Raw genomic sequence first — 13,116 nt, forward strand, 5'->3', positions numbered from 1 at the left:
GAAAAGAAAAATAACTTTTGGCAATAGTTCTGGTCACACAGTGTGATTCACAGCGAGCAGCACTGCATCCAAATAAAACTATTTTGGATGTGACTACAAACAGAAATAACAGACAAAAGTAGGTCTGTAAACTTAGTCTGACGTTATTATCCATTCAGCTGATGATCTCAGGGAAGAGGAAAATTATATTCATTTATATGTTGTTTATAGTTAGTAACATTTTGCCATGTTATACTGGTATTTATAATAGAGAGCATAGTACATGTTTGGACGGTTATGTTCACACTAACAAAAGCTGAAAGATATACTTTTAATGGTCTCCCAGAAAAGGATTGCATTGACTTTATAAATTATTTGTTTGAGACTTCAGAAAAATGGTTTTGTGAGTAATTGTCCATTGTGTGATCACTCAGAGGCCACCCTTTCTACTCAAATAACCTTAATCTCTGCTTATCTTCATTTAAAAAAAAAATTTTTTAACTTGCAGAGCAGCTTTGTAAATGTGTTTTGAAAGGTCCTATATGAGTAAAACGTATTAATATCATCAGTTTTGGTGTTCCAAGTGAACTGGGCACATTGTTATTCATAACACATATAAATATTGTGTACAGCGGCACTACTCCCCAAAGTGGTGGGAGGTTTAACAAAACAATACAGATGTCATCGAGCAGTTTTCAGGTTTCCTGTGTATGATATGGCGATAATTTAACGTTGGAAGTAATTAAATACATTCACCCAAGGATATTTTTGTACGTTGTACTTCACTTTGGTATTTCAAAGTCTCTACCTTTTTATAATTTACTTCTACTTCAGCACTGTCAAAAACATAATTATACCTTAAACAGTGGCTTTATATATTTCAATTAGATGAACATATATATTTTGTGTTGCTGAAACTAGAGCAAGCATGTGTTGTGTATCCAACTGTCAGGTCTATCTTAAAAATCAGACAAACAAAAATTGTGTTCGGGATTAAAGTGACATCTAAAGTTGTATGTTGCAGCTAAATATCCTTCACCTCGCCCCCCCCCCCCCCTTACTAACATGAAAGTTGTCATAAAAACTCCAAAGGTGTTTAGTTTGTCCAGTTTGGGCTACTGTAAAAAAAAAAAACGCTCCCAAGATAAATATAAATTGTTTAAATACAAAGGGCTAATTCTAGGTGGAGAATACAATAATTGTACAATTTAGATGAATCACAATAGTTAGGATTATTTTTATATTCAATATCTACCAATAGATCCCCTTCAGCTAAATCGTACACACTGAAAAAACACTGCCGATGATCCTGGTCAGTCTGACAGTTGGTGTCCTGGCAGACGGTGACCGCACGGGGGCGCTTCATCCGCACGGTGGAGCCCTTGTGCAGCAGTGAAACTCTTCCCCTGGTGTGAGAGGGAACAGCTGAGGTGGTGTGTGGTGGTGGCACGGTGGAATCATGTCGTCCAGAAGGAACCGGTGTGTGGCCAACCCGCTGGAGTCCGCGATCACCACACCCAGTGAGAGGATCCTGAAGGAATGCCACAGTCTGTATGTGGACAGCGAGCACGGTAAATAACACAACCCGGGTTTAACCCGAGTCAACGCCCGAGTTAGTCCGAGTTAGGACCGTAAAGCAGAAACACACCTGGTTGTGCTGTTATATAACTTTAGAGACAGGAGGGGCTCGGGCTGAAGTTTGTGCTGCAGGAGAGAAGCTGCTCGTATAGTGTGTGTGTGTGTGTGTGTGTGTGTGTTGTGTGTTGTGTGCCAGTGTGGTAGTTGTGTGCCAGTGTGTGTGTTGTGTGTGTGTGTGGGCAGCAGCTGCCTGTCAGTGTCACTCACATGACATTGAAACACGGTGGTGGTGTGGCTGCTCTCTCTCCCCTTCAATGCTCTACTTTCAAACACGACACAAATATAACGCTATTATTATTATTATTATTATTGTTAATGTTATTACAAACCATTCAGTGTCTGGACCAGACGAATGAATGATGTCATGGTCCTGTTTTTACAGGTATTACTAAATAATAACCACAGTGTATGGTCCATAGAGGAATAATAAGACAAAAAGCCCCTGTCTGGTCTCAAACAACTATATAACTCAGGACCAAACATATATACATTATATATATGTACAACATATAACGTATACCCTAATTAAACCATACCTAAATTACCTATAAGAAGATTTTATTTTGATCTTCACCGAAGTTCACATACTCATAAATATCGTTTATGCATGACTTTTTTCAAGACCCATGAAATATTCTCTTGAGTAATCAATAAAAATGTTGAAAAACATCTGATCTCACACCGTTAGAAGAAGAAAGTATATAACATTTCCTGGATCCTCCCCCTGATTCTTGTCTGCGTCCAAATCAAATGGGTTCGATTTCGCCCCTCTACTACATTTCGTGGAAATTGGTTGAACAGCAGATGAAAACATAACCTCTTTCATGAAGGTAATAAAAGGCCTATGACTGGATGATAAAACGACAACAATAATTATTGCAAAACATTTTTCATCAACAGCAATATAACAAAAGTAAAATACCAATGTATTGCTCATGCATATTCTACCTCAGATTAGTAAAGTGTTCACATAACCTTAAAAATGATAGAGGAACACTTCCCACAATGAGCAGCACTTTGGCGACTGTGGAGATCAAAACTCCCTCATTAACTGGAAGAATCCTCCAGCAGAACCAGCCCAGAGTGGGCGGCCATCTGCAGCGACTGGTTTGGGGTTAACATGATAAAAATTTATCTGAACGTTTTTATCGTTTGGCAATATTACCCAGCCCCACCCTGCTCCCGCTCCAACCCTACAGCAAAATCCTGTCGGCTGTTGTCTTTTTCAGTCTCTTTCTTTGTTATTTTGAGTCTCTTTTACACTGTTTTAATTGTGTCTTTGTAGTAAATTAGAGTGTTTGTGTTTGTTTTTTTGCTCATTATGTGCATGTTTGTACTTGTTTGTGTGTGTAGTGGTCATGAGTTCCCGGGGGTCTTTGTGTCTCTTCTTTGTGGGAGATGTATTAGCATCTCCTTGCTGACAACTTGTGTGTCTGTTTTGTCATTTTGACTTTTTATTCTTTCTGTAGAAAAAAAAACAAAATGTCAACAGTTAAACAGAGGTTGCGGCAGTTGGACCCCGCCCCCCCCCTCGGGCCTCTGGCTCTGTTCCCGAACAGTTGATCCTTGATACTCTGCAGTTCACTGGATCATTCTGTGTGTTGTCACAGCACTTGATGGAGGTGCTTTATAACTCGTCCTTTTATAGTTATTACAGTTTAATAACTATAACTATAATAGCTCTGCTGTAACATAGACAGGCATCTCTCATGAGGAGTATAGCTGCTTGACTTCAGTAACAACAGATTATTATAAGTGATTGTTCAACAGACATAATAAGAGCGGGAAGTCAATTTGAACTTTCACACCTGAGCCTTACTTCTTCCAACCTTTAACCCTTTTAAAGTTTCATAGAGGGCACTTTGTTATTTATTAATTTACCAAATATAAATTTGTTAAAGAGCTGCAGCTACCCCTTTTTTTATTATTGATTAATCTTCATCGTTGTTATAGTCAATGAAATATACAACATATGCCCAGTGCAAGTTCTTGTTCTGTCCGAAAAGTACAAAACTAAAAAATACTCCTTTACGATAATGCTTGATAATGGATAAAAAAAAAAAAAATTCTCTCATTTGTGAAATTGGATCAAGAGAATGTTTAGATATAAAAACAATATATATAAATAAAAATGTTTCTGTCAAACAAAAAATTATTTCAGCCCCACTTTGTTTCTTTGAAAAAATCACTCTTGATTTGATCCCACATTAATTCCTTTGTAGACAAATTCTTAAAATCAACTGTAATATATAACAGGTAATCACAAGTACAAGTAATTTATTAGAAAAATATTTGTTGAACAATGTCTCTTGTCATGTATATTTCACCAAATTACTGAGTTTCTCCTGAAATAATCTTAAATGATTAAAAATAAAGTGTTACCGTTATTGCGATATGCCTTATTATATATATATGTGTGTGTCTGTGTGTGTGTGTGTGTGTGTGTGTGTGTGTGTGTGTGTGTGTGTGTGTGTGTGTGTGTGTGTGTGTGTGTGCCAGGCCTGGTGAAGATAGCCAGCAGCCTCGGAGTGCGCCTCCTGCCTCCCAGAAAGAAGATCATTGTGATGATAATGGGAAACCACTCAGCAGGGAAGAGCTCCTTCATTAATTGGTAATACATCCTGTTTTCTCTGTGACAGGAGCATGATTTGAATACATGCCTTTTTAAAATGGTTCTTTTGTTTAAATGAAATCAGTTTTGTAGATTAATGTGATGTGAATTAAAAAGTTGACCAGATCAAAGTAAAGACAAATAGATTCAGTTGGTCATAATTCATGCTTTGTTGCTCATATTTTCGTTGAATGTTAATTGAGGGAAACACTGGCAATAATGGCCTAATGGCCGACGATTATCCTAAAATAGTCTTCATCACACGGCTGGTGTTTTGTTTGGAGGGTCAGAAACTATCTGGTAGAGATATGACTCTCAGTTGAGTTCAGGTAGGGTTTCGAACAACCTCCATGAATGAGCACAGCTGTCAATCATATTTTAAAGTGGGGGTGGGGGGTACTCAGGGTCTGTGGATGTTCTTGAGATGAAGTTGTGCAGGTTGTGTTTTAGTGTTTTCACAGGCAGCAGCCTAGTTTATTGGAATGGGTGCTTAAAGTATTAGACGATGGATTAGTTGAGAGACAGAAAATGAATTGACCACAATTGGATTAGCGATGATCAGTTATCAAGGAAGAACCCTGTATCGTTTGAGTCTCTTACATGTAAGTTTTTGATACTTTGTTTTTTTTTCATCCTAAACTGCTGACTCAGACCCGGTGCACTTATAAATGCAATGTTAAAGACAAAACCATGTTTGGAATGTTAATCACACCCCACACCTGATTGCTGTCATTTCAGGTATGTAGAAGAGCACATCCAGAAAACAGGCGTTGCCATTGAAACGCAGGGGTTCACCTTCATCACCAGCGGCCGCAAAAGAGAATCCCTGACGGTAAGAATAGCATGAGAACATGTCCAGCCCTGTTGCGTAAGCACTTAGTATTCAGTGTGTGTAGGATCTGATAAAAAGCTCTATGAAGCCGTAACCAACTGATGCTGGAAAACGGAACCTTGATTAAACCTGGGATGTTCAGTTTGATTGCCTGAAAATGTGATCAGTGTTTGTAGACTAACAGTAATTCATAATCAGACAGGTTCTGTCAGGTTTGAATGTTTAACTTCAGTAACGGGGACAAAAGCTGCAGCTGTCAGTCATAAAGGTCGATGAAGCGATAGGCCCAGTGTCAGGGTGGAGTGAAGTGAAGGCACTCCCTCAGTCGCTGGTGATTTCTCATTCTGTATGCTGCTCCAGTGAGACGCTTTGTTGTGTACACACATGCACACACACCCACACACACCCACACGCACACACACACCCGCACACACACAGAGGGGTCTTTGGAGCATATAAACAGGCTCGAGAGAAGAGAGTTGTCTCTCTATCCGCTCTCATCCTCTCCCTCCTCTGTTCATATCCTGCTGTGGTGAAGGTGATGAAGATGAATAATATATTTGCAGTGCAGGACTGCAGAGTGGAAGGATTATCTTCTATGTACAGGAAGGGCTTATAGCAGGTGCACTGAGCTGCAGAACAAGACCAAGTACTGAAGGAAGGGAGGACTCCGTTTTAGAGGGTTGGGATCTCAGGAAAAAAAACTGCAGAGTAGTATTTGTCTTTCTCACATTGTCTTGTTTCTCTCTCACAGGGAAATGCAACGCTACATCTCTACCCGCACTTTCGACCGCTTCTTGAGTTCAAAGGTAAGACTTCCTTCTTCTTTTAGCATCTAGTGCACGACTCACACTATTCGCAGCGATCTTACCTCACATGCAGTGGGAATGCTGCCAAGAGCAAAGCCAGGCCTAGCTACTGTACTGCAGCTACTTATCCTGTACTCCATATTCATATTCCTGTATTGATGCCGTATGCATGCAGATTTCCTAATAAGATGCATCACTCAACAGAAACATGTCTAAAGATCTCACACAGTACAGTTTAGCTTTGTTCACTAAATCTAGTGCCACTGTATCTTCCTCCCTATTCAAACCTTTTATTCCAATATTAAAATCAGCCCAACATCCTGCGTGCAAGTCACAGTCTCATTAACTTGACTACAACCTCTAATGAATGCAAATGCATAGAATACATAAATGCATATGCAGGTGTCTTTTCTATTGATACTTTTCTTCTGTTGGCATCATGATGAAAGAGTTCAGAGAATGAAGAGACGGCCAAGTGTTCAGATATGCTCTAACAGCAGGAGATGCTGCAGAAGCACTGGACCAGTGGACAGGAGATGAATGTAATTACGAGCTGCAGACACAGGGTTGTTCCTTTGAGTGCTTTTTGCTATTGTAAATAAAGCTAACTCAATATAAAATGCTTATTTAATCTATAACATCAGCAGCTGTTGTGGCTGTTTAGCACCGTGTGCTGCTCACGACGTGTTATTTATGGGTTTCACGGTTTCAGGTCGGGCTTGTCTTTTGTGATTTGAGGTCGTGTTGCAGGTGCTTCACCTCGATGACTCAACACTGAGTCACAGTCCTGACGTATCAAGTTTTGGCTTATAAAGCAGACCCCCTGTTCGCCTCTAATCAGGTTCGTGCCAGTCGTTTCTGGGATCTGTGAGCCCAGATTACTCTCACATAAAAGAGCCGTGTTTAGTGGCATATTGTTTTTTTTTTAAGAGAATCGCTCTCAGCTCTCCGTGCGTCAGGAGCCCCTGGATGCTGAGGTGGTCGTGCAGAAAGCCTGGGTGTGCCTGCTGCCTGAGTGGGAGCATCAGTGTGGAGGGGGGTGAGGGAGTGGAGACAGTAATGTATGTGTGTGGCTTGACAGTGAGCGTATAGAGAGAGAGAGAGAGAGAGAGAGAGAGAGAGGTTCACTGGGTGCGGACCGGAGCGCTCACGGTATGGCGCGTGAGTCACACGCCCCATCGACGGCAGTGCAGTGGAGTCAGGAGGAGCTTCTGAGAAATGTCACGGCCATTAGAGACGGCACAGCCCAGACTCCAGCGGCCACGGCTCCACTCTGCAGGCCCGAGCCGCGCTGCACCTTCAAGCTGCTGCTGCTGCTGCTGCCCAAACACTGGAGTCCTTTTATTTCACTCTCATCTCCGCATCTGGAAATAGACACCATGACTCTGGCAGTTGTTGAGGTGTCACAGCGGCTGAGGATGACTCATCAGAAAAGCGACATATATATCCTTACGTGGGAGCAGCTGCTTGTCACACACTTTGGTCTCACTGGAAATACTTCTTAATGTTGCTTTACAGGATATCTTACTGTGTCTTATTGTTTTTCTTTCTTATCAACCTGTTGTCATGAGTTTAGGTCATGTACAGAAATTGTCTTTGAGCTGTCTTCTGCATCTTTTCTCTTCTGTCTTTCATCTGTTTAATCCGACAAGTTCTTTTTAAGTTGTGGTCGACAGAGTGTTATTGCAGCCTTTGCCTTTTTCCTCGTGCACAGGATCTCTTGTGTACTTGTCTCAGTTACAGCCACTTGAGGAACTTAGCCCCCTTGGGCGAGTATCGCTCCCGTTTCCTTTGCAGCTTTCAGGAGACTCTGGGGAATCAGTTCAGTCAAAGCAGATGAATTTCTGGATCAGGATTTTAAAGTTGCTTTTTTTTTGTCTTTTTAGCAAAGCAAACAGGGGCATGTGTATGTTTGGAACAATCGTGACTAACTGAAGGATAAACCATAGAGCTTCTCCATGACGTCTGCATAGATATCATCTCTTAAAGGCTTTTAGCCATGTTGCACATAACAGTGATGTCTCGATATGTTGATAGATAATGGGATTGCACTTTAAAGACATGTGATAGCAGGAAGATGCATTGATATCGTGGCCACACTGGTGTAAGAGGAACACAAGAGAATGCTAATGTGCTCCAGCAGCAGTGGACCCGCTCGCTGCAGCACAAGGATGGGATTTGTGCTGGCTGTTGACACCTGCCTCTTCCTATGAAACAGCTTCAGTGTTATCTCAGGCCTGTGTGTGTGTGTGTGTGTGCATGTATCTGTATGAATGTGTGTGTAAAGGGAGGATGGGATTTGTTTGTATTAATATTTATTTAGTCAATATATGTCTTTAGCGATGCTGTCCTGGTGCTCGGAGCCTGTCGGGGGTTCGGGCTCACGTGTTGAGGAGTGTCATAGCCTCTCAGTGCGTTGCCTCACAGTCGTTCTTCACTGGCTAGCTTTATGTCCCTCACCCCACACTAAAGCTGCCAGTTGAAGAGCTGTTGTGTGTAACCATGACAACACATCTCTCCGCATAGCGCACGGTGTAAAAAAATCCAAGACGTGTCAAACGTGTTCCTGTGTTAATATTGAAGTTGCGAGGGTGTGGCCGCTGCTGGTGCTTTTCACACAAACAATTGATTGAGACTAGTACTCATGCATGTTCACAGCTCACATGCATATTGTTGAAGTTTAATTATTAAGGCATAAATCCTTCAAAGCTGAAATCAGAAAAGCTCTTGATCTTTGATGCCGCTGCGTCTCCCCCGGGTCTCCAAGTATTGACTGTACTGCGGCTTCTAGTAACTCGTGATAATAAAGTCATTAGAGGTGACACCTTCTCTACAGGGACTCGACCTTTTCATTTAGCATCTTTGTTTCTGTGGAAGCGCTTGTGCACACAAAGCATCTGTATGTTCCAGGTGTCATGGACTACCTGTCGGCTGAGATCTCCACCTCCAAGCAGAAGAAGTTCAGCCTCTTGACGTTTGTGGACACTCCGGGTCTGGTGGATGGAGACATGGTCTACCCGTTCAACGTCAACAGCGCCATCACCTGGTTGGGTAGGGTTTTGACAGTTCCAACTTGTGTTACTCCAGTGCTAATCAGACTGAGCTGTTGGGTTTCTCTGGTGACTGACTTGTTTCTTTTCTGTGCAGGAGAACAGGCAGACTTGATATTTGTGTTCTTCGACCCGATGGGCCAGGCGCTGTGCAAGCGCACGCTCAACATCGTGGAGAAGCTAAGTGAGAAATGTGGAGACAAGGTGTTGTTCTACCTGAGTAAGGCAGATGAAGCTGGGAAGGAAACAGATAGACAGGTAAGTTCACTCCATATATGACATCTTTAGATTGATTTCACTCGGTAAACAATAAACTTGCAATGTTTTCTTTTCTTCTTTCGGCAGAGGGTGATGATGCAGATTGTCCAGGAACTGTGTCGCTGTCCAGGTCTCAACAAATGTGGTTTCGATATGCCAACAATTTACATCCCCAACCCCCAGAGGGTAAATACACTGTTTTCTTTTTACTAGTTATTTTACAGTGGTAATTCCATTTGGGATCTTCTTGCTTCTTCTCGTTTTACAAACTGATTAACCATCTAATACTGAGATGATTTACATACTCTAGTGGGTGTTTCCTTTAGATCACAAGTCTTGGGCCTGGAATCAATGCTCTCCTCCATCCTGGGGCATGAGCAGTCATTGATTATCCTTGAATTTAAATTCTCCACCCCCAGGTTTCCTTGTGGCCCTTGATAGCCAGGAACAGGATGATTAATTTTGCAGAAGGAGGCCTGAGAGTCTTACCCACTCTCAGGGTGAACAGGGGTTGTAAACCATGCCCTCTGATCGGCCACCTTTGACAACAGTAGCCCCGGGCCTGAGTTATTGCTGCACCATTTTGTGATCTACAGCCACAAAGCTCTGCTCCTCGTGTTAGATTTGTGCATCCCCCCTGACCTCCAATTTATTTTTGCTGAGCAAGTGTGTCCTCACTGCAGTTTATATGGCTGTCAGTCACCATCCCCTCAGGATTATTCATGGGAGTTTCCAGGCCTTCGCTCTTTGAGATGCACGGGATGTTTTGTGTGTTCACTCTCAAACTGACGCACTTACGAGCCTTGGCGTTGTGTAGCCGAGCAGGTGTGTGAACCAGATCGACGGGATTTGTCTGACCATTGAGAAAACCATCAACCAGGCCGTTCAGAAGACTCTGGACCAGCTGGAGAAAGACTGTGACCTTATTTGTTCCACCATCAGCAGCAGACTGGCCCAGGACAGGTTTGACATCTCTTGACTTACAGCACGGCATCATACCTGCTACAGCTAATTTATTCTCAGATAATAATTACATCATTCAGTATGGAGGAGATATTATATCATACAGTGCAGTAAACGTGATATTTAAACCCTGTTTCTCTGTGTGAACGGGCAGGGCTGATGTGACTCACAGCAAACGTGTGCGTCTTCACTCCTTCCTCTGCGGGGCTCTGGGCGTTTTCCTTCCTTTTCTGTTCATCCTCAGTTTCATCGTGAGCACCTTCTCCACAGAGCAGCTGGGGGAGCTGTTGGGTGAAGGCCCAGCTCGGACCCTCACTGTCTTCACAGTAAGTCCAAGTAACATTTTTAGACAATTTGAAGAGCGTGACAGCTGATATATAAACTAATAACATTGCAGCAAAATATCTTCTATTTTTAAGCTTTTGTACTTATTACCTGTGACCTTGCTTTACTGACAGCCTGCTTAACATGTGCCTCACAGGGAGTTGTGATATATTTATGGGACTGGTTACCAGAGGACGGACAAGTCTTGTTTGTCATCATTTTTGGGGCTTTTTGTTATCTCCTGCTTTTCCTATCAAAGTATTTTGCAGGGTAAGAGACACACACACACATGTGAAGAGTTGAAACAATTCATCTGTTAATTGTTTACTTGATTTTTTCTTTTACTTTGACCCCTTTCAGACCTGTGTCTACACACACACAAACACACACACACATCTTTAAATTCAGACCGGGTTGAAATAACATAATTTCTTCTTCCTGACTGCAGCTGACGTACAAGTTTATTTGCATGCAGAGCGGGACACATTCAGGACATTTAAGTTTATTGGATTCAGTCTCAGAAGTGAGATTATTTTCAACTCTTTTTAACAAAATATTTAAAAAACGGCATCTTGATGTTAAGGAAGTTCTGATGGAACCTGTAAGTGAATACACAAACGCAACTTAAACTAAAACCAATGTCTAAATGTCACGAAGGTACACAAATTAAACATCCTCCCACATTTCTACCCACACCTAGAGGAAGTGAATATTGAAATTGTGATTGAACATTGTTCTCATGTTCTTCATCCTCAGCCAACGGGACAAGACTCTTACGAAGAAGGAGAAGAGGGGGATGACTGAGTACAACGATTATATCCAGGATATTGTCAAAACCAAGAAGGTTAAATCCTTATGCGATTTTACAAACATCAAGTAATAGATATTTTTATATTACTGAATGTAATGCAGAAACTCTGTTTAGTAGTGACACTCAGCCAGCTCTATTGAGTTTTAAGCATCAGCTCTAAGCTCAGTTTATTGTTTTCTATTAAAGACCCAGAACTAAAATGTAACTGCTTACTATTAACACAAATGTCAGTGTTGTTTTACATCAGAATTGTGAATCTCACACAGTTAATTTTGCTCCACAGGGTAAATTGTATGAATGGTACCTCCAGCAGTGTGCAGAAGAATATGACCTCTGACCCCAGGTAGGCTGAAGACACGCGGAACATCGATTTGTTGACATATTACCTCAAGGTTTTTTTGTGGGAAATGACTCATCAAAGTGTAATTTCTTTCTCTAATGATCAGTATTTTCTGTTTCCTCAGTCGGCTGTTGAAACCTCTGATGCAGACGAGATGATCATCATCATCCTCATCATCATCATCATCATCTCAAGATCTAAATAAAATGAAAAAGTGCCTCCGCCATTGAGTTCAAGGGGAAACTGTGATTGTAGTAGTTTATCATAATGTGAATTTTTTAGAGCATAAATTATATTAGAGAGAAGTGGAGTGTTTACAAATTGACATTTTCTCATTTTCGTTTTAATTTCTTCAACTTGCAGGTGCTATTAACAACAATCATCATTATGTTGTTCTCATTGTGGTCCACAGATCTCACTGCACCGTCCGGATGTCTGTCGTGTCATGTCGTCTGTCTGAGATACAAGAATGGGTTTTCATTCTGACTGTTGGCAATAACTGCAATAACCAATGCTGTGATAACACTCTGGCATCATAGTTGGACATTGTTTTACATAATTTTGATGCAGTCAAAGAGATTTACAGCTGCAAACTTCCTCCTGCCTCCAAAGAATGTGTTCTACAGTTTTGTTGTGTGATTAGTACAGTAAAACTACAACTGGTAAACAGTTAGTCCCTGAACTGATGTGTGTCTCCTAGTTATATTAATGAATCCCTTGTGTTGTCCAAAAGCACCATGTTATGCCTTCACTCCAGTGTTTGTAGAAATATTTATTTACCTCAAGGTGTTTTTTAAGGAGCCTTTTTTGTTTTTACAAGGGACGCACTGATCCAATATTGCAGATCTTTTCCAAGTCTGACTGATACATAACTTTTAATGCTGTGACTTATCCAGAGTTTTAACTAGAATAGTTAGTGTTTTAATTTCCAGTAACATTCATCCAGTGATGTTTGGCTGACAGATTGTAAACTAGGATGAATAAGCTGTATTGGCTGAGATCCTGATTTGAGGTATCAGTACAGGAAAGGTTGGATCAGTGCCTCCCGACCCTTTACCCCCAAAATGCAGGAACATCTCAACTGGTTGTTTGCAATATTATTGAGAAGTATGTCCGTTTGTATTGTGTGTGTTAGATGCCAGGTGTCCTCCTTTTTAGGGAATTCATGTTTTTATAAGTTTCAAAATTTACAAATATGTGCTTAAATCTATATATTGTGTAATTTTCTAGAAACATATTTTCATTGTCAGAAACCTGAACTCGTTTGGCTTGTTTAGCGACTTTATTTCATAAACAAGACTCAAAAAAAGAAATATGCATACTCACTGTAACTCCCTTAAAAGTGAAAAGTAAACATTTTATACTTTGACTCGGGACTCTTCTTTTTTTTGTGGTTATTAAAGTCAAAAACATACGATGATTGTAAGAAGCACTGAATAGTTATTGTTGGAAGACTTTTATTTCAAAGTTTTAGTTATAAAAATGCCATTCCAGGCTCATC

General features: G+C 41.1%; 1 protein-coding gene across 1 annotated transcript; it reads left to right on the forward strand.

Annotated features, from left to right (window-relative positions):
• Positions 1–1,405: 1,405 nt before the first annotated feature.
• On the forward strand, positions 1,406–12,984 carry si:dkey-98f17.5 (uncharacterized protein LOC569123 homolog). Its single transcript, XM_061071204.1, has 13 exons — positions 1,406–1,550; positions 4,117–4,228; positions 4,967–5,060; positions 5,815–5,869; positions 8,780–8,920; positions 9,017–9,177; positions 9,265–9,363; positions 9,995–10,140; positions 10,295–10,466; positions 10,622–10,734; positions 11,221–11,308; positions 11,559–11,618; positions 11,740–12,984. Exons 1-12 carry the CDS (start codon positions 1,439–1,441, stop codon positions 11,610–11,612), a joined length of 1,347 nt encoding a protein of 448 aa, XP_060927187.1. The 5' UTR covers positions 1,406–1,438; the 3' UTR covers positions 11,613–11,618; positions 11,740–12,984.
• The last annotated feature ends 132 nt before the right edge of the window (positions 12,985–13,116 follow it).

This window comes from Limanda limanda, chromosome 5 (assembly GCF_963576545.1).
Source record: "Limanda limanda chromosome 5, fLimLim1.1, whole genome shotgun sequence".
Taxonomy (NCBI): domain Eukaryota; kingdom Metazoa; phylum Chordata; class Actinopteri; order Pleuronectiformes; family Pleuronectidae; genus Limanda; species Limanda limanda.

What these genes read in the sequence shown, in the direction of transcription:
- si:dkey-98f17.5 (XM_061071204.1), top strand. Translation starts at nt 1,439, where the DNA reads ATGTCGTCCAGAAGGAACCGGTGTGTGGCCAACCCGCTGGAGTCCGCG. An exon ending in GGAAGGAAACAGATAGACAG is followed by an intron (nt 9,178 to 9,264) that starts GTAAGTTCACTC and finishes TTCTTTCGGCAG; the next exon opens with AGGGTGATGATGCAGATTGT. An exon ending in ACATCCCCAACCCCCAGAGG is followed by an intron (nt 9,364 to 9,994) that starts GTAAATACACTG and finishes GGCGTTGTGTAG; the next exon opens with CCGAGCAGGTGTGTGAACCA.